This window comes from Fusarium falciforme, chromosome 3 (genome assembly GCF_026873545.1).
Source record: "Fusarium falciforme chromosome 3, complete sequence".
NCBI classification, from domain to species: domain Eukaryota; kingdom Fungi; phylum Ascomycota; class Sordariomycetes; order Hypocreales; family Nectriaceae; genus Fusarium; species Fusarium falciforme.
In genome coordinates, this window is record NC_070546.1 from 947,353 (window position 1) to 966,450 (window position 19,098).

General features: G+C 52.3%; 7 protein-coding genes across 7 annotated transcripts; 3 read left to right on the plus strand and 4 right to left on the minus strand.

Moving 5' to 3' along the window:
- Positions 1-291: 291 nt before the first annotated feature.
- On the plus strand, positions 292-3,107 carry NCS54_00363200 (Hypothetical protein; the record flags this gene model as incomplete). The annotated part of the gene is made up of 4 exons (XM_053149195.1): positions 292-425; positions 512-1,190; positions 1,238-1,306; positions 1,815-3,107. 4 exons carry the CDS (start codon positions 292-294, stop codon positions 3,105-3,107), a joined length of 2,175 nt encoding a protein of 724 aa, XP_053005170.1.
- Positions 3,108-3,736: 629 nt separating this feature from the next.
- NCS54_00363300 (Hypothetical protein) lies at positions 3,737-6,017 on the plus strand (the record flags this gene model as incomplete). The annotated part of the gene is made up of 2 exons (XM_053149196.1): positions 3,737-4,395; positions 4,448-6,017. 2 exons carry the CDS (start codon positions 3,737-3,739, stop codon positions 6,015-6,017), a joined length of 2,229 nt encoding a protein of 742 aa, XP_053005171.1.
- Positions 6,018-6,067: 50 nt separating this feature from the next.
- NCS54_00363400 (Carboxylic ester hydrolase) lies at positions 6,068-7,758 on the minus strand (the record flags this gene model as incomplete). The annotated part of the gene is made up of 3 exons (XM_053149197.1): positions 6,068-6,442; positions 6,495-7,247; positions 7,294-7,758. The coding sequence occupies 3 exons, from the start codon at positions 7,756-7,758 to the stop codon at positions 6,068-6,070; spliced, it is 1,593 nt and encodes a 530-aa protein (XP_053005172.1).
- A 1,496-nt stretch (positions 7,759-9,254) lies between these two features.
- Positions 9,255-11,465, minus strand: NCS54_00363500 (Fn3-like domain-containing protein; the record flags this gene model as incomplete). Its single annotated transcript, XM_053149198.1, has 1 exon — positions 9,255-11,465. One exon carries the CDS (start codon positions 11,463-11,465, stop codon positions 9,255-9,257), a length of 2,211 nt encoding a protein of 736 aa, XP_053005173.1.
- An 805-nt stretch (positions 11,466-12,270) lies between these two features.
- On the minus strand, positions 12,271-12,786 carry NCS54_00363600 (DUF2293 domain-containing protein; the record flags this gene model as incomplete). The annotated part of the gene is made up of 1 exon (XM_053149199.1): positions 12,271-12,786. The coding sequence occupies one exon, from the start codon at positions 12,784-12,786 to the stop codon at positions 12,271-12,273; it is 516 nt and encodes a 171-aa protein (XP_053005174.1).
- Positions 12,787-13,434: 648 nt separating this feature from the next.
- On the minus strand, positions 13,435-14,040 carry NCS54_00363700 (Hypothetical protein; the record flags this gene model as incomplete). Its single annotated transcript, XM_053149200.1, has 1 exon — positions 13,435-14,040. The coding sequence occupies one exon, from the start codon at positions 14,038-14,040 to the stop codon at positions 13,435-13,437; it is 606 nt and encodes a 201-aa protein (XP_053005175.1).
- A 1,575-nt stretch (positions 14,041-15,615) lies between these two features.
- NCS54_00363800 (Neutral protease 2) lies at positions 15,616-16,905 on the plus strand (the record flags this gene model as incomplete). The annotated part of the gene is made up of 2 exons (XM_053149201.1): positions 15,616-15,835; positions 16,076-16,905. The coding sequence occupies 2 exons, from the start codon at positions 15,616-15,618 to the stop codon at positions 16,903-16,905; spliced, it is 1,050 nt and encodes a 349-aa protein (XP_053005176.1).
- Between the last annotated feature and the right edge of the window lie 2,193 nt (positions 16,906-19,098).

The window sequence follows — 19,098 nt, forward strand, 5'->3', positions numbered from 1 at the left end:
GCGTTGGAGCCGAATGACCGAGACAATCAACTCCAATTCTAAAACGCCGTCGGTGAATTCGCTCATCTCCATCGGGAAGCCGCATTGTGGTCATGGCAGCGTCGGCTCCACTTTGCCGAATATCATGTATGTCAAAACGTTGGAGCCGATAGTTCGGGTTCATCAAGTCTATTTCTCAGTAGTTGGGTGGATGCACATATATTTGTAGTCTTACAATCTCAGGTCTGAACTTTTACTACTCTCTAATCTTACTCTATCGTTACTTCAGGCTTAGTTGATTCTCTTAACAACATGGCGGGCTGCATTAAACAAATTGCTGCTGGTCGGCGTAAGCCAAACATGACACGCAAAGAGTACTTCGATCACCGTTTCCGTATTCACGGAAGCTTGTCGGATGGTACCGAGAATAAGGACGATAAACCGCAGTATGTCAATCCCCGACCGTCAAGTTCGTTGGTAGTTACGTCGCGCTCATGGCGTTTTGACGAACGTCGCTAAACCTCCAAACCAGCAAGTACATCCAGACTCAAGTCTTCGACTCAGCTTTCGGTTCACGCCCTGATGGACCACTAAATGCCAATCAACATTGGGTTGGAAGAGACGACACTACCGAGCTCTTCTTTCGGGACTGGGACCACGTTACAAGCTGCTTTTCCTCGGAATTTGTGAAGACCACCATCGGGCCGGATGGACCTCTCTTTGCAGACTTTGAAACCAGTGTTGTTCTGATGGCATACGAAAAAGCTATACCAGTGCAAACTACAGCAGCTGAGGAGAGAGCCAAGGCTGGAAACGCCGATTTAGATGTCGGCAATGCAACTGTCGCCATGTACTTCATTTCCACGCCGGATGATGTTCGAGACGGAAGCAAGCGAGAGCAAGCTGTGACTCCTCTTCTACTGAAGTCATTGGAGACTTACTGCCAGGCTGATATAGGGGGAGTCGTTTGCAATGTCGGAGCCGTTTCCGACAAGTTTGATCTGAACGCGTATTTTGGTGGTGCTGATATGCCTCAGTATGCGTTGGTTTATAAGCTGTTCCTCACAGGGGCGGAATCTGTGACCACGCTCAGGAGAGCCCAAAGGGAATTCGAAGGAGCTGTTACCCAGCATGGGCTTATTGACCTGCACAAGAGCTTTATCCTATTCTCGCGAGAAGCTCTAATTATGGATATGGGGAAGGGAATAAGAGTGTGAAACCATCTCCTTTCAAGACAAGGCAAGCTAACATTTGGTAGTTTTCTCTGGACCGTCAGGTGTCCTTCAAAGACCTTCCCGGTCCATCTCACCTTGACTCAGAGAGCAATGTTTCGTAGTTGCTATCATTTTCTACGAATTAAAAACACAGTAGTATTGCTCGTATCAACAATCTAAAATGTCATCTGAAATCTTGTATGCTAGTAAGAAAGCGCGTGATCGCCAGTCTTTGTTTATGAAAAGGGGCTTGGGCATTCGGTCGTTATGGAGGTTGGTGAGAACCTCAGCTGCTGGCAGAGTGCGTCACAGGAGCCAAAACCTAAGCCTTAGGTAAAGAGCATCGCCACTGATTCACTGTCACGAGCCTCATGCATATCAAGCCACACGGTTTTTGCTGCCTTGGCAAATTCTCAGGCAGAAAGATAAACAGGCAGAGAGACAAACAAACAGAAGCCTTCAACTCCAAGCCACAACTTCACAGCGCATCGATGCGGCACCATGGCCCTCAAGGAATTCCAACTCTTCCGATCACTCCCTCCTGATATCCGCCGAGACATATACCTGCTGGCTACACCACCTCGGGTTGTTCATGTTGAAGAACATACCGAAGAATCCTAGAAGGACTTCCGCGACAGTCTTCGCACAACCCTGAACCCCATCAAACTCGACAGCTCCCTCAAAGACTTTGCCTTCAACTGGCGCGACCACATTCCGACTCGAAGCAAGCAACTCACCCTTGATACTTTCGGCTTCACTGGCGCCAAACCACTGGTTCAGCCATGGGTGCCTACATCCTCCGCACCTGAGATTCCCCTCGACTGGTTATGTGAGAATCCCGATTTCGTCTGGGAATTCGCGAGAAGATGCCACCTTTACAGCCACACCCCCATCCCCGCACTGTTGCACACTTGCGCCGAGTCCCGCATTATGCTCATCAACATGGGTTACAAACTCGCCTTTCGGACGCGGTCGAGTGGGCCAAGAATATGGTTCAACTTCGACCGAGACACATTGTACTTGCAAGCCGAACCCCCAGAAGATGATGACGCATCCCGGTCACTCAAAGGAAGCAGCCTGTGGGACATTGGCCAGTTCGATCCCGGAGAGATGCGACAGGTCCGGAAGCTGGCGTTGTGGGGAGCTGCCAATTATCTAACCCTGTTCAACTGCGATCCTCACTCCTTTGGTGGTCACGCTCAAGAGCTCTCGTCGGTTCTTAGGCTATTCAGCGGTCTTGACGAGTTGCTGTTTGTGGATTGGTCCAAGGGTGATTTTACAAGGACCGTCGATAAGGAGAAACTGGAGGGAGCACATCGGCGACGACACCCATACGATATTCGTGGGCTTTGGCTCTGTGTAGATGTTGCCAAAATCGATGGCTTGTTTCGCCTCTTCTCCGCTGAGCCACCTTGCTTCGGCAACCTCAGATCAACAGGCCTGAACAGTTTCCTTCTGAGCGAACACAACGTGATGAGGCACCAAAAGACTTATTTCGAAGAAGCAGAGGATAAAATTCGAAGCGCATTAATCGACGAGATGACCCGTTTGATCTCTACAGAAACGACCGACGTCATTATACCATGGAAGATTCCGCGTCCCAGAACCGTCCATGTCTTGCCGCTTCTCGAGCACTTTATACTTTGGAAAGAGCGGATAGAAGTCGAAGAAGATGTTTTCAATCTTCAGATGGAATGGAACTCAATGGTCAGGTCGAGAACAGAGAAGCAGATGTCATCCTCGGAATGGCAGGAGGCAGAGCGGGCGTTTGGAGAGGCACACTGGCCCGAGGACGAGGACTGGGGCAATGAACGAGCTATCTACGGTGACATTTTGACGACTCGAATACAAAAGCAGTGGTGGATTCAGTACAGGACAACTCCGGACCCTGGCGACCCTCTCTCATGGGTGTGACAAGTTGGCCGCCCTATTCCTCGTCTTTTTAGTTAGTCCTCGGCCACGAGGGAATAGGATTGTACCGACAATGGCCTCAATAGAAAGATGTATGACCAAACATGGCAGTGATTCTTAAGTTGTGCAATTGTTGAGTGACGGTCAGCTTACGACGGCATATGGAATCAAAGCCTTGGGCGCAACTCGATGCCTCAGCCTGATAGGATCTGGAGGATCAAGTCACAGCCGACAGGCGCCTCTCATCATCATTCCAATCCCTAATGGCGCCAACATGCAGCCAAAAACATGCATGATCTTCTGTCCAATGCTCTTTTTTGGCAATCACATCAAGTGACAGCGTGAGCCTCCACCATCTGCATCAACGACGTTGTCACATAACGGGTCCGCCATCCTCACTCGCGGGATGTGTGTAGTGGGATGCCCAGCTTCTGAGTGGCTTTTGGGAGCCATATGCCCCGTGTCACACATCTTTTCACAGGGTCCATTCAGAGCCTCTTGTCCCATGTATGCGGCTGCATATGCTTGGTGTGGAGGAGGGCTTAGTTCTTCAGCTTCATGCATGTTTGGGTCTAGACATTTGCACATTTGGTCAACCGAAGAGGTCAAGAATCGGTCATGCTCTGGCGAAAATGTTCTCTTCCAAGGATTATCTTCGTCTCAAGTCGTGTTCCACAAAGACATACAGTATGCAGAGGCCCGACGGTTACCCAAGCCCGCCCCCCGGGTATCCTGCCTCACCCCCCGCACCGAGGCCGCAGGACGTTGAGTCTTGGAATGAGATCCATATACCTGCTCAGAGAATCGGGGGAGAGTCCATCCCTCTCGAGTCTGTTGCTGTTCCTACCGTTGTCCCAGTAGATGTCAACGGGCATGGCACCTACAACCCGACTCAACAGCCTCTGCCAAAGTTTCAGAAGAGGGCGGTATGGCTGCGCTTCCCTAGTTCGCCATGGGTCGCCACCTACAGCATGTACTTCTTTCTCGTCGTCGGCGTCTGCTTTGCGATTGGCCATCACTTCTTCTACTCCTCACTAGACGGCGAGATCGTCGACGACCAGCTTCGCATGCTGCGCTGGGGCACGGCGCTCGCGTTTGCCTGCAAGGCCAGCTTGACAGCTGCAGTCCTATCTGCCTTTGATCAAAAAGTGTGGGCAACAGTCAGAACCAGGTTTTTGACTGTCGTTGCCCTCGACTCGATGTTTGCGGCCACGGAGAACCCACTGGATATGCTCAACCTTGAGCTTTTGACAAAAGCCAAGATGGCCGTTGCCATGGCGCTGTTCGGATGGTAAGTCGGCTACCCATCTATATCATGGCTCGTCTGACTGTTGTGTGTGTAGGTGTGCCCCAGCTATCGTCATCATCACCGCAAATACCCTCCTCGTTGCACCACCCTCGTTCATGCATCAAGATAGAATGTGCCGCGGGGTCAGAAGTCTGAACTTTGACCTTGAAGAGGCGTACACTTGGCCGCTCGGTGCCGGCCAAGAGCAGAGCGGGCTAAGACCTTTGAACCTGGCAACATGGAACGACACCAATCGCGATCTGGCTAAAACAATCGGCTACTATAACGGGCCTGATGAGCAGCTGGTATCATTGGGTCAGGCATCTACGGTCTTACGGCGGCCAGTCACGTACGCCAACTCGACGCTCGAGACTTGCGAAAGAGGGTGGAACTGCACCGTCAGGGTTGAGATGAAGGGTCCAGGCTACAACTGCACTGAACTCGGCTCTGGAGTCGGATCGGAGGCGCGCAACCTTTCCCAACAGTCCGGGGAGATAAGTCCCCCTTTCAACTTTACCGAGGTGCTTCTCCCACTTGGTAATGAAAGTTACCACGGTTTCGTCTTCGAAGGAGAGTATAGTGCGCCGCAGATGGAGAAAATTGATGACGAAGGTCGCCCGACGACGCGCTGGCCCAAGAACTTTGCCGCCATCCGCACAGAGCCCGTCGTTTGGATCGGATATGTCAAAACCGCCAAGGGTATCGAAAGGCCCCTCGATCCTAGAAGGGCCGGCAAGGATGGAGATGCTCTAATTCCCACCCTCATGGCTTGCGAGTACTACGAAACGCAATACATGCTGGAGTACCAGTATGTCGACGGCTCGCAGTCGATCAAGGTTGTGAAACGCACTCCTTTGTCGCCTGTGGTCAACACAACCGTTCGCAGGGGCGTCAGAGACGACGAAACCATCGACCCAACCACGGCGACGCCTCAAGAGAACTATGTCCTCTTCGGGAATACGACCCAGTACAAGAAGACGGCCGCATACCACGCTCTCGGTTATATTTTCCGCAGTGTCCTTAGGGGCACTGTGGAGATGCCTACTGTCAGCGCAAAGTCGCCTGCTCTATTCACCAAGGTTACGAGCAACGGTGACTATTTCCCAGCCGAGAATCTCCAAGAAGTGGTGCCTAGCCTTTTCGAGGACATGCTCTTTTCTCTACTCTCGAATCAGCAGTGGGCTGCGGTTGTTTGGGCCGCTGACATGAAGAAGCAAGTCTTGTTCAATGAGGACAGCGGCGAATATCCATGTAGGCGATCGCAGCCAGTAAGTAGATATCAGTACAGGGCTATTACCCTCTGGGCAGTCTACGGCGTCTCTGTGCTGCTTGCATCCTTGGGCGTCGCAGCCGGGACCATTGCCCTGCGGCACAACGGCGGCTTGAGGCGAGACTCGCGCTTCTCTAGTATCTTGGCCGCCACCCGTGGACATGGACTGAACAGGGTGGAATGGGGAGGTCCTCTGTTTGATAGGGGCCAGGTCAATCATTCTGTGAGGGGCTTCAAGATGGGTTACGGCACGGCGAAACGGGACGAGGCCGAGAGGCTCATCGGCCACCAGGTTCCCTTCACTTTTGGCTTTGAGGGTGAGATTGAGCAGAAGGGGAACCGACACGGGAATTGATGTGTTAGGAGAGGTCGTGATTAGATTGAGGGGAAATTGCAAAAGTCTGGCTAGTATAGTATCTGTTGGCCATTCCGCTTGGAAGGGATTTGTTGTTCATCAGTGCAGGACCAGCACTCTGTGCTGTTGGCGTCGGAACATGAAGAGCCCAGGACTGCCTTTTTGGGGAAATTGCACAATATTTGCTGTTGAGTCTTGTTGTCTGGCGTCGTGATGAGGACGGGTGATTCTTCGGGGGCCTTGTCATTTTCTACCCATTCTCGTAGTTGCGCAAATAGTCGCTCGGGCTGACCACCAGAACCTCCCAAGCAGTGACTGAGCCCTGGTGCGCGATAGTACCGGTAAAATTCTTGAGTATCGTCGAGGAAGGATGATACGGCTTTGTAGTAAGCGAGAGAGCTCTTGGCCGGGATAATAGGATCAATCTATCAAGCTCAGTGACTGTTACTCCCGCAACCTGATCCCAGTGAGGCTTACCAGACCGTGAAAGGTAATCATCTTTCCTCCAGCGTCCCGAAACTCGGACAGATCACGCTCATCCGTAGCGAGAAAAGGCGCATACGTTCTCTTTGCCATTCGATACATGTTGTCAAAGTCTTTGTGGGTGAGGTTGGAGAAATCAAGCGGAGTGTTGGTGACATCAAAGGAACTATGCCAAAGCTCGATTATCGCATGCCCTGTGGCGACACATCCGGTGTTTGTGCAGTTTGTTGATGCGATGTAGCTGAGATCCGAGCCGATTTCGAAGCCGTACCAGAGGGGTTTGCCGTTGGAGAAGACGGGTCCTTTGTATGCTGCGTTTGCCACAGCAGCAGCCGCTTTTGTAATCTTGATTGTATCGGTAAAGCCGTTTTCAACGCATTTGAATGAAGTTCCGACATGATCAAAGGGATTAAAAGCAGCAAGACACCCTTCAGGATCCGAGATGAGTCCATCCTTAACACCATCCAAAGGATCACAGATCGACGTGGCAATTGCCGTGAGCTCATTGAGCTCACAGCCTCGAGGATATTGCTTTGTGATTTCCATGTAAAACGTAGGCCATATGTTGCTGAAAAACATCTCGGCCCAGTATACGCCTGGAGCTGCAGAGATGATCCCGTCGTATGCTGTTGGGAACTGCTGTGCTAGCATTGCGCCTTGACGACCTCCTTGGGAGCATCCGTTCCAGTAAGAGTATGAAGGTGGTTTGCCGTAGTAGCTGTTGATGACATCCTTTGCGATGATTGCCTTTGACTGTTAGATAAACTCAAGTGTTTGCTAGCAACTCACTTACCTCATCACCCAACGACACAAGCCCAAGATTCTGCAACGCATACAGATTAACATTCCCCGGACTAACAAAGCTCCAAGGCAACGGATCATAGGCATCACCCAGCCCAGCATCCATAGTCGCAGTAGCATAGCCATCAGCGACAGCCCCGGCCATACCCATCCAGCTCAGCGGAAACCGGCCAGCATTCCACCCGCCTCCCCCGACAGCCTGAAGCCTGCCGTTCCACTCTTCAGCAAGCGGAAGCCAGACCTCGACGTTGAGGGTGTCGTTTTGGCCGGGGTGGGTATATGTCAAGGTTACGTTGCAAAAGGTGGCATTGTGCACGTCGACTGATGGTTGGGAGAAGCGCCATCCTTTTGGGACTGAGGCTGAGTGGTTTGTTACGATGGCTGCTTCTATGGCGAGGAATTCGGCTCCGAGGAGGTTAGGAGCTGGGAAAGATGATGGGACACATGGAACAGACATGGTTAAGTATGAAATGCGGTTGATTTATGATGCTGATCATTTGTGCGGGGTGTCTACCCTCTTTATACAAGTCCGCAAACATCAATCTTACATCTCGACAAGGATCATAAAGACCAATGATATCAGGGCTTCTAGTCAAAGTAACACTGCGGCACGAACTATTCTCAGCTTATAGGATTGACGAAAAATACGAGATAAAAATGGGCATTCTCAGACAACCTGGTATCGGAATTGGGAATACCGATGTGGTGTTGTCAGCTTCGTGTTAGAGCTGGGTTGGCGATAGGTCCGCTCGCCAGTGTTGGTGGAGTGAATCGTATTTTAGTCACGGGCAGTTCAAATCACGGGTTTCAATGCATGACTGGAGTTTTCACTCTGTTGCGATAACTGCTGTTCAACCTTCCACTCGCTTCGCATATGGTCTGTCAATCCACTCATCGCTTGATAGGAACACGGACTATCTCTCCTTCTGCAAGCTCAGCCCGAACGACAAGCCGTAGGAAAATCTTTGATCCTACTGGACTTGGGATGACCGCTCTGGAAAGAACACGAGTGATGCTCCTTCCATGGGCTCTGTCGCTAGCCATGGCAGGAAACAAGGAGAATGCACCATCCCACGGTTTCTCCATCATACTCATCAATACTCCCTGTATATCCTCTCGCCGAAGTGGCAGTCATCATCAAACATTCACTCTCTTCCATCATTATCGCAATGGTCATCCTCCTCGCCGTCCCCAACAAGCTCGCCCAACTTTTCCCTTCCATCCCCACGTTAATCCCGAAGCGCACTCAAGAATGGCAGAACACACTCTGTAGCTGTTCTCCCGGCCGCTCATGTGTGCTCAGTTTGCTCTTCCCAGATCTCCGTATGCTGAACTTGAGGAGCACGGCACCGATTTCGAGGTGACTGATTAGTGCGTAGTTTCCAAACGCACTACGGCGCGCCTACGAAATTCGAGCTCTCAGAATGTGGAAAACGCCAAAAGCGATTGCATCTTTTCTTATCTCCCACAGACTCTCCCCTGTTGCGGATAGATGTGAGTCCTCCTCGCAATTGGCTCTAGTCAGAACTAACTTGTGTAGACGCAACATGACGAAACGAACGGAGATACGCGACAAATTCGGCATCAAGGGATCGAGAACTTCTGATTGCTGCGCTTCGTATTGGTGTCCTTGCTGCTCTCTGGTTCAGCAAGACAACGAGGTCAAGACACGTCTTGGCTACGAAACGTTGAGCGAGGGCTACCAGGTCAACCCTGTTATGGAAATTTCCCAGAAGGACGTCTCTCCTGCGATTGAGGCCTCTGCAGAGAGCAATGAGCCCTCCAATACGCCAATAGTGGGAGAGAATTGAGTGAGACTGAGGCGAAGAAGGTCGCGTGCAATACATCGGGGCTATGTGTATCGGACAGAGCCAGTATTTTTATACTACAGGTTATCAATCACCGAGGTACTATCATTCCTCGAGTTACCTTTTCGTCACTGCCAGTGAACCCTTATAGCTCAACTACAGTCCTCACACTCTCGACGTCGCCACACGAGCCTCCAACCTCGACCTCGACTGTTTTGCTCACAAGCTCCCAAGATCCCAGGTTCCATTTCTGAAGAGGTCTGGTTGACGCGCGTATCTCCACCTTCTTCTGTTCCCCGGCATCGAGATTCACTGCTTGAAATCCAAGAAGACTCCTCTTAGGCCAGTCGGACACCTCAACTACTCCGTACACTTGAGCGACGTATCTGCCAGCCCGGCTTCCAGTGTTAGAGACGTTGACCCTAACAATCAGTTCTTCAGGGTTTTCTTTGCTCTTCTCGACCTCCAAGTCCGACGCAGCGAAGGACGTGTACGAGAGCCCAAAGCCAAGAGGGTAAGCCGCCTTGACATCAAGTCGATCAAGCAGTCGCTGGCCAAACCAGCGGTCATACTCAATCTCGGCCGCGTCTTTATCGAAATGAGGGAGATGCTTCTCCGCCGTGGGGATCGAGAATGGGAGCCGGCCGCTGAAGTTGACCTTGCCCAGCAGCAGGTCAGCCAGGGCATGACCACCCTCACAACCCGAGTACCAGCTGAGAACAATAGCTGGCGGGAGATGCTTCCACTCTTCAGTGATAACGGCTCCAGCAGCGACGATGGAGACAATCGTATGTGGGTTAGCTTCGACAGCGGCTTTGATAACCTCGACGTCCTGGGGTCGTAGTCTCAGACTCGTCCGGTCGCCTCCGGTCGCAACCGCATGGCTCTCCTTCTTCTTCTCTTTCGGAACCGTCCACTGTTCATACACCCATTTTGACTCTTCCGAACCGTCACTTGGCGGAAGGACAGAGTTCACAGCTGGGTTTGTCTCGAATGCCGGCACGTTGAATTCTCCTTCATCTTCAAAGTTGTAGCCCACGACGACGACAGTCACATCAGTAGCGCCCGCCGCAGCCTTGACTTTCTCGGGATCTTCGGACTCCTCAAGAGTTACGTCTGCCTGTGCAAAAGCCTTCTTCAAACCTTGGTAGGGTGAGACGACTTCTGGGCACCGCACCGCTGAGGATCCCTTGTCTCCAGTGTCGGTCGAGTTCGCAAGGCGTCCCACAACGGCTATCTTGGAGATGTCTGATTTGAGAGGGAGGGCCGGGATGCCGTCAACATCATCATTCTTGAGCAACACCATGGACTTGACGGAAGCCTCCCGAGCCAGTTGGCGATGCTCTTCGCTGAACACAACATCAGGCTGAGGCTTTGCATCTCCACGAACCACCTGGTCCTCAATGACACGCCGAAGGATATTAACCCCAGCTCTTTCAATGTGAGAGTCGTCAATCTCCCCATTCTTGTACGCCGCCTCAAGCTTCCACGCGCGCTGTTGGCGAAACGGCGCCTCAATGTCGAGTCCGTTCTTCAGGGAGAGCGCCGGATCCCTCAGTCCAAACATAAAGTCTGAAATGACGAAGCCCTTGAAGTCCCATTGATCTCGCAGGATGTCGAGGAGAAGTTCCTTGTTCTGGCCTGCAAATTCGCCGCGGACAGAGTTGTATGATGACATGACACTCGCGACACCCTCTTCCACGATGCGACGGAAGTGGGCGAGGTAGACCTCGTGCAGAACAGCCTCGTCTATCTTGACGTCGACATGAAAGCGTGCGTTTTCCATCGAGTTGAGGGCGTAGTGCTTCACACAAGCCATGACATTCTCTTGAATGCCCCTCGTGAGGGCAGCGCCCATCTCGCCAAGAATGACAGGGTCCTCGCCATAAGTCTCTTGAATGCGACCCCAGGCCGGATGTCGAGGAAGATTAACACAGACACCTCCAAAAAAGTTTGCATCCTGGGCTTTGCACTCGCGACCGATGGCTCTACCGACGCGTTCCTCGAGGGAAACATCCCAGCTCGCACCACGAGCCATGGGAACAGGAAAAGCTGTCGACTTTCCCATCACGCAGCCTCTAGGGCCATCTGCGAAGCGAACGCCAGGGATTCCGAGACGTTTGACTTCGCCGTGGATGTAGGGTGTTCGGTTGTAACCTGTAGTGCTCATGCCGTACAGGCCAGGCCAGAAGTCTTGGTCGCCGTCGAGAAGTCCGAGGCGCTCTTGGAGGTCAAGGCGAGACAACAAAGCCTTTGCGGCTGAGTCGAGATTTAGGGCGCCATCTTGTACTGCTTTGGTAGCTGAATTGAAGTCGAAGCCATCGCCGATCTTGGGGGGCGCTGCTGCGGTTGACATCGTGGTTCACTAGAGGGATGTGCGCAGCTGCTTTCTTCTCACAAGATATGATAGGTTTTCTTGAATCAATCAAAACTTGGTGCAATAAAGGGTATGCAGCTCTGTGTTATATGAGAACTATCGAAAGAGCTTCCTCCCATTTATGTATCCAGTGTCTTTCAATATGACAAGTAGGAAGCGGGGAGAGGGGCATCGTGCTACAACACGCCACAGGTCAGTGACACAATTAAGGGCGATATTCCCCGATGGTCTTTGATCGACATCCCCAGCCGGCTAAATGCTGCAGCTGCAGCTGTATCTATGCGCGAGTCGTATCGCGCCAGTTGGTTGGGCACATGCTCAGTCCCCGCATCGTGTGTTGCTTGATAGGATCTGGGAGAGTGTAGGATCATGCGGTACGTGTAAATTGGTATCAATCATGTAAACAATGATACAATGGCGGATACATGTTCATCAAGGTTTTGGCTACTGCGCACCTCGTATGGAGAAGCGTGTAGATCTCTCTCTCTAGTCAAGTAGTCTCCTCTTCTTCCATTGTGCTTAGATAACAGCAGGGTTGATCGATCTCTCGTAACACTGGCCATCACCTATCTATCTGAGAGGAAAGACCATCACAAGTGGCCTCTAAATACAGACACAGTTTCATACTGTCAATCATAATAAGTCAAGCCCAAAGAAAGGCGAGTCGCGTATCCAGATGACAGACTCCCAAGCCAGTGACGCTCCGACAAGGGCCCTCACCAGCCTCATCTCACCGTCTTAGACATATCAAGTCCCAAGCACTCCTTGTACTAGCGACATGCTTTCAGATCTTCTTTGCCTTTCCCTGCCATTCTCGTAGAATCTCAACCGATCGCTTCCCCTCTCGTTCCTGCACATGCCAGGCATGGGCCCAAACAGCGACCTCAACCCGCTTCGCCATGGGAAGCTTGCGGCTCCGCGCGATACGGTTCTGACCCTTCTCCATCTGTAGTTTCGCAAGCTGAGTCCGCTCTCCCCGCGGCATGCCGGGATAGTCGGCGCGCAAGGTGGTGAGAAACTCCTTCCGGAGCTTGTTATCCGATTTCTGCACGGCGCGGAGTCGTCGAGACTTGGTGCGTCGGTCTGCCTGCTTGGCGGCTTTCAAGATGCTGGTCGGAAAGGCCATGATCTGGCGTCCCTTTTCTTGCCACTGGTAGTAGTCCTTCTTTTGTTCTGTGGCTTGCTTGCGACAGTTGTTCGTCAAGTAAGCGTTGCCTTGCTCCAGGCGGCTGTATCCGGCCGGGAGCTTGTCTGCTGCGGAGATGCAGACGACCTTTCCGAGAGCTTTTCCTCCTCCCATGGTTGCTTTTGTGAGGGTTAGTTATGGGAGGTGAGACGCTGTTAGAGGATATGGTGATGAGGCAGCTCTGTTCGCGCTGTGTTGGGCTGTGTGGCGTAGGAGTTACGATCTGTACATCACGTACTTATAATCCACCAGCTTCATTCACTTGACGGTTTAACATCAATATCGGTTTCCCTTGTGGTGAGAAATTACAGTGATTGGTGGACTGCCTTGAACTTGGATGACCGCACGCCAATGTGTGTGACAGCCTCAAGTGTAGGTGAGTGAAGAACCATGAACGTCCAACATCACATCCATATTAGCCTAGACTGTGAAATCTTGTTCATAGATATGGATATCGAAAGGAAACTTTTTTGCGCTTATGTAAACTATCCAGATGTATGATGTAGCTTGCGTTGTGCGTCGCTGGTCAAGCCGCATCTTCTACCTAGGGTAAGTTACTTCCAGGCAGAGACATCAAGACAACAAGCTAAGTGACACAGACAAGCGTGTTTGTTTACTGAACAACTCTCTCAAAGACGCCTGTTTTCCCTCGAGATGTTTTACCCGATCCTAGCCTCAAGAGCTCAGCCTGCTGAGTGAAGCTCACACTGCTAACCAAAACGCCTTCCCGATAATACAAGATCTGGATACCCCTCGACTGCCTTAGTCTGTGGCAATGTCGATGATGTTCGACTCAAAACTGCCCGTGAGAGCATCTTCTCCCGCTCCGCCAGCCTCCAGGGCCGTCTGGTTCACAGCGCTCTTCTCAGTGGGCCAGACAGCCTGCCACTTGCCTCTGAGCTGAACAGTCGCCTTCCCAAACACCAGGTCCATGGGAATAACAGGTTCCATGAGAGTGAGTTCATGCTCCTTCTTCGCCCCAGCAGCAATCTCCACAACAGCGTCGTCGGCAGGCGGCCACTGCCTCTGAACCTCTAGCTGCGTAATCTCCAACGGCTCCGTCTCTGCCTCGGGCGTGATGTACAGCATACCGAGCTGAGGCGCTAAAGGATCAAGGGGCGATCCGTATGTGAGGAGCGTCACAGGTCCCTCATTGTTGTTCTTGACGCTCACCACGAGCGTGGGGGGTGACTTTTCCGTCTGCTCAAGCGAGACTTCCAAACCGCGCAAGGCAGCAGGCATCCTGAAGGGAATTGAGTCGGGGATTTTGACGGTTGGTACTGAAGATGGTGATAGGAAGGCGATGAGGCTGATGGTTATGATCAAGCCGAGGAGTAGACGGAGACTGTTTGAAGCGAGAAGACCCATGATATGTGGTGTTCTTCTTGGCGTTTCTAAAGGGGGACGGCTGACGTCATCAAGCTAAAGAACGGGGATGAGGTAGCCCGTATAGCGATTGTAATTGCAAGCACAACTTGTTCGTATAGAATCGCTATCGATTGAGTCGGTTTTTGGGTGGCCTCCTTTGAATGCATCTCAAAGGGGGTTGGGTTGATCGCCTCACGTGTTTCGGCGCATGATTATTCCCGCTAACCGGCAACTTTAATTACAGTACACAGGGGCCGGGGTCCAGGGGATGTTCAGCTTTCTCCTCATGGATTCTTGAATAGGCAGCTTGGAATGTTTCATGAACTGGCCTCGATTTTTTAGACAGTCTCAAGTTTATTTTTCGTTGTGTCAGATTGACTCATGGAAACTAAAATAGGCCCGCAGTTGACCTTGCCTGGTTTGGATGAATAAGTGTTGCAGTTGCTATTAGAGTTGCTCTCCAGTGATCGCGGTGTGTGATGCATCGAGATTCATCCCAGGCAGTAGCCGCAACAGAGAGAACATGTCAATATGCATGGCTCCGGTTACCGTTCCGATCTCGTTTGACAACCAAGGCGTCGGGAGACAGTTTGTCATCGGTCGCACAAGCAGAAATTCGCCGACTGAATTGCAAACCAACACGCATAGACGTCTCCGATTCAGATGAATGTGCCCAACTCGTCGGACTCGCCGTGCTCTCTCGCCAAGGCATCCCTCACCAACTCATCATCACATGGCGACAAAAGAGCAAAAGCCATGCAAAAGAGGTTCACACGCCGAGCAAATAGAGGCCGTCGCTGCTTCAGGTTGACGAGTTTCACAGCCTTCTTGGTTGCCTCTTGAGATAGAGGACAGCCCTTGGTTAATATACTCACAGCGCACCCTCCAATCTCCCGTCGCATGCGCCCCAGAATTAACCTTGATTCGCATCACAGCCTTAAATGTGCTGCCTCCGGTCTGTCGTAGACTTTCCCACCAATCGCTAATCGACCGATACTCCCCTGTTTGGCGTGTCAGGCCGAGGCTATGCGTCGTGAACCCTGCCGGCGATGATACGTTGGTGGTTTCGCATCAGAGTCGAGACGAAAAAAAGCGGAGGGCATAACAACGCCTGCCCTTTAATGTGATGCAGTTTGCCACAATGATATTGTTTGCAGGAATCGAAACAGAAAGATTATCGGGAACCAAAAGAAACAAAGGTGCCTTGTAGACGTTCCAGTTGGCCAGATCAAGGCATGGACCGATATTACCCAGGACAGCCTTAATCATGACATCCGTATCAAACATATGAAGTCGCTAGGAGGCCCTCGAAACATACCCTGATCTCGTCTCCACCAACGAGGCTCAATCACGGAGAAACAACAGGCCCTCCTGGTAAGGATCATGTCGAGCCGACTGGGGTTCGCATCTGGCGAGCAACATTCTATAAGTATTCTTTGACACCGCAAATGCTTCAACCTCGACAAGCCTCTCGTTCTCTCTCAGCTGAACCCCATCCTTTCCTTTTATTCATTCTTTTTTTTTTTTCCCCTCTATTCATTCGTTCTTTTCATTCTTTACAGTCCCTCGTTCAAAATGAAGTTGCTTGCTGGTCTCGCTCTCGCCTCGATGGCTGTCGCCGCTCCCCTGGTGGAGAAGCGTGCCCCGACCCCTTTGAATGTTAGCCTGGAGATGCAGGGCAACTCCAAGATCAAGGCCGTCATCACCAACAACGGCAAGAGTAACCTCAAGCTGTTGAAGTCGGGCACTTTCCTTGATTCGACTGCTGTCGAGAAGGCTCAGGTGTATTCAGGAGGTAAGGCTTTCTTCTTGTGTTGGAGAGGGAAACAATGCCAAGACTTGATCTCCAAAAGCGCATGTTGCCATGAGCTTGACGACACCCTGAGATTCATGTAACCAAAATAGTTCGTTTCACGGGATACAATCTCAACATCAAGTTGATCTGGTTCATGCTTTGGGTGATTGGTCTTTGGTCCTAGACTCCCTCTCATCCACCACCAACATCTTGCTCTACCCAGCCACTAACAGCCAATAGAGAAGAACATCCCCTTCGACGGCGTCCGCGTCGCTCTCGACACCAGCCGCCTGGAAGAGACTGCCTTCCAGCGCATCCCCTCCGGCGAGTCCATCGAGGTCGACTTTGACATCGCCGAGTTCCACGATCTTTCCGCTGGCGGCAAGTTCAACATCCTCGCCGAGGGTGCCCTCTCCTTCGCCCAGGATGATAGCACCGAGCTCGTCGGCTCCGTGCCCTTCTACTCGAATCGCATCGAGGCCGAAGTCGACGGTCCCCAGGCCTTTTCCGTCCGCACCGCTTTCCACCACAAGCGCACCCAGGTTCAGAGCGACTGCTCCGGCGACAAGCTCGCCATCACTCAGCAGGCTCTGTCTCGCTGCGCCAGCATGGCCTCCAAGGCTCAGCAGGCTGCCGCTAGCGGTTCTGGCGATAAGGTGAAGGAGTACTTCAAGTCGGACAGCTACGAGACCCGACAGACCGTTGCCGACGTCTTCGGCCGGATCGCCTCCGAATGCGGATCCACCAACTCCGGCGACTCCCGGTACTACTGCACCGACGTGTACGGCGCTTGCCAGAGCGGTGTCCTCGCCTACACTGTCCCCGGAGCAAGCTACATGGCCTACTGCGACCTGTACTTCCAGCAGCTGCCCGCCACCACCACTTCCTGCCACGGCCAGGACCAGGCCCAAACCAACGTGCATGAGATGACCCATCTGAACCAGATCAAGGGCACCTCCGACTACGGTGGCTATGGTTACAACTTCATCCAGAGCCTGAGCGCTGACCAGAACATCAATCACGCCGACACATACGCCCTGTTTGCCAACGCCATCGAGCTTGGATGTTAGAGTAGTGCTCATGCAGCGTTTTAGGGGCTTGGATCAGACAGTTTTGGGGTTATCTAAGGAATAGGATGGCTGACGGCGTTATGAGTGGCGTGCATAGATGTTTGCTGGGTCCAGCCAGGACTGAGCTCAGCAAACCGTTAACAAAGAAAGTAAAAAGGCATGCTGTTCGTGCGATGTTGACAGCCTCACTGTGAATCGTGTGTACGTGCGCCGCAGAGCTGTATTGCTCTCCTGGGTCAAAGCTTGCCCGACGAGCTTCAGGTCCTCAGGGGCAGAAAGATCGAGCAGAGGAAGCTCGATCATGACCTCGAAATAAAGGGAACTAGTCGTGCAGAACGGGGCATACTGAACCCATGAAGAACGGCCACCTAGGACAACCCTGCATGTGAGCTGGACCGTGATTCTGACAGGAACTAGCTCCAAATCCCTTGACGACAATGGGCAAATTCCAATTCCATGAGCAGCCAAGGTGGAACACGTCGCTTGAGCTGCTTCTGCAGGGTCTAACTAAGGCCAAGGAACAAAGGGAGCTTGCCTCTCCTAGCTCGTGCTCGTGCCCGATAGAGAAGCAGGCGGAGGCCCAGCAGGGGTCCTGCGGAGAGCTAGATCTCTCGAAAGAAACGAAAGATGATCAGGTACCAGCAAAAGTTTGCCCAACGTCGGACCCTACCGAGAGATTGGTGATGATCACTCTGGGGTAAACCCAGCGGTTGTCGCTGCGCGCGTCCTCAAGAGCCCAAAGCCAATTGTGAGGTCCTCTGATCTGCCGCCATTATTGGGCCGAGGCCGGCGAGTCGTGTGGGGATCAGGTGTCGAACCGGGTGTAGCGTCTGGCTGCCCGACGTCATCGCACAGGACGTTTCACTACCCGAGTTCCTTGCTTCCACGACACTCGACCAGGGTTCAGCCATGCCGCCTCTCGTGCCTGTTGAAGGGTGAAACGAGTGCTCTGGTTGGATGTGTCACTCTGCGAGGAAGCAGTTGCGGATTCCCCGACGGCACGTCTTTGGATTTTGGGAAACGCAGTGTAAGTTCCAGAACGTAGCTGGCCAGGCCCGTACATGGGCCATCGTGGCAGCTCTACAGACAAAGGGAAATTCCATCACCATGGAGACGGCCGCCAGCATGATCGGGATGCTGTACAAGGCAACACCGAGCATGTACGCGCGCAGACAGACATTGGCCAATGCGCAACGACAGCGGTACTTGGAACCCGTGGCCCGAGGACAAAGAATCACCAAAAGATGCCCGAGAGGCGGAGCTTGGGTCGAAACTAGGCCGATCAGGAAGATGGCGGCATCAAAGAGAGTAGGACTGCGACGACGCTAGAGCTCGGCAGCGACGAGAACGAGGTCGCGCATTGCAGGTGAGCAAGGGGGCAGAATAACAAATAAGTGCGAAGAGACGAGGATGGCGCTTTGAGGCTCGATGAGGTGTCGAGTGGCTCCAGGGGAGAGCCCTGCATGATGGAAAGCCTGTTCCCCAGAGGGTTGCAGTTGGGTGTTAGGGTCGAGATGGAGGAGGATAAGAGGGAGATGGTGAGGCAGTTACAGGTGGGAGGTTTGGCTCTCACGTGATTGAATACCATTAGGATGATGAGAATCTGCTTGGTTTGGGGCTTTTACCAGCATGAATGCCTCATCAACATGCAAGATAATGGAAAATTCCAAGAATATTTGTGTAATTTCTATCTCTCCCCATCTCACACCTACCATCCATCACGCTTGGCCACCATAACCTCACTACACCCCAATCCTTGTGTTCATGTGCCAAAAAATCCGGCTTTTGGATGCTGACCCACTTGGCCTTGGTTTGGGCGCAAAGCACGACAGGGTCAATATCAGAACCAGATATCGGCGAAAAATCATGTTCCAAGGGGAAAAGTGCCCTTTCACTTTGACTTGAACTAGCCGTGCTCGGCATGTACGCAATCTTTTCTAGATCCAGTTTTGTGCATTGGCGTGCTTTTCTGACGCTGTGCCTGAGGGGACTCCATACGAGAAAGTGGTTTCCCGTGTGGGTGGCTTCACAAAGGACAGGACCCTGACGAAAGCACACCTGGGTCAAATTCCATCCACTCAAGTATTTTCTTGCTAAACTCGGCTGTTTACCAGATTTCTGGTATCAGGTGTCTGCTTCGTTGTTGTCTCGCAGTGTCTCACGCTGCAGCAAAGCAACCTCCTCGGCCAACAC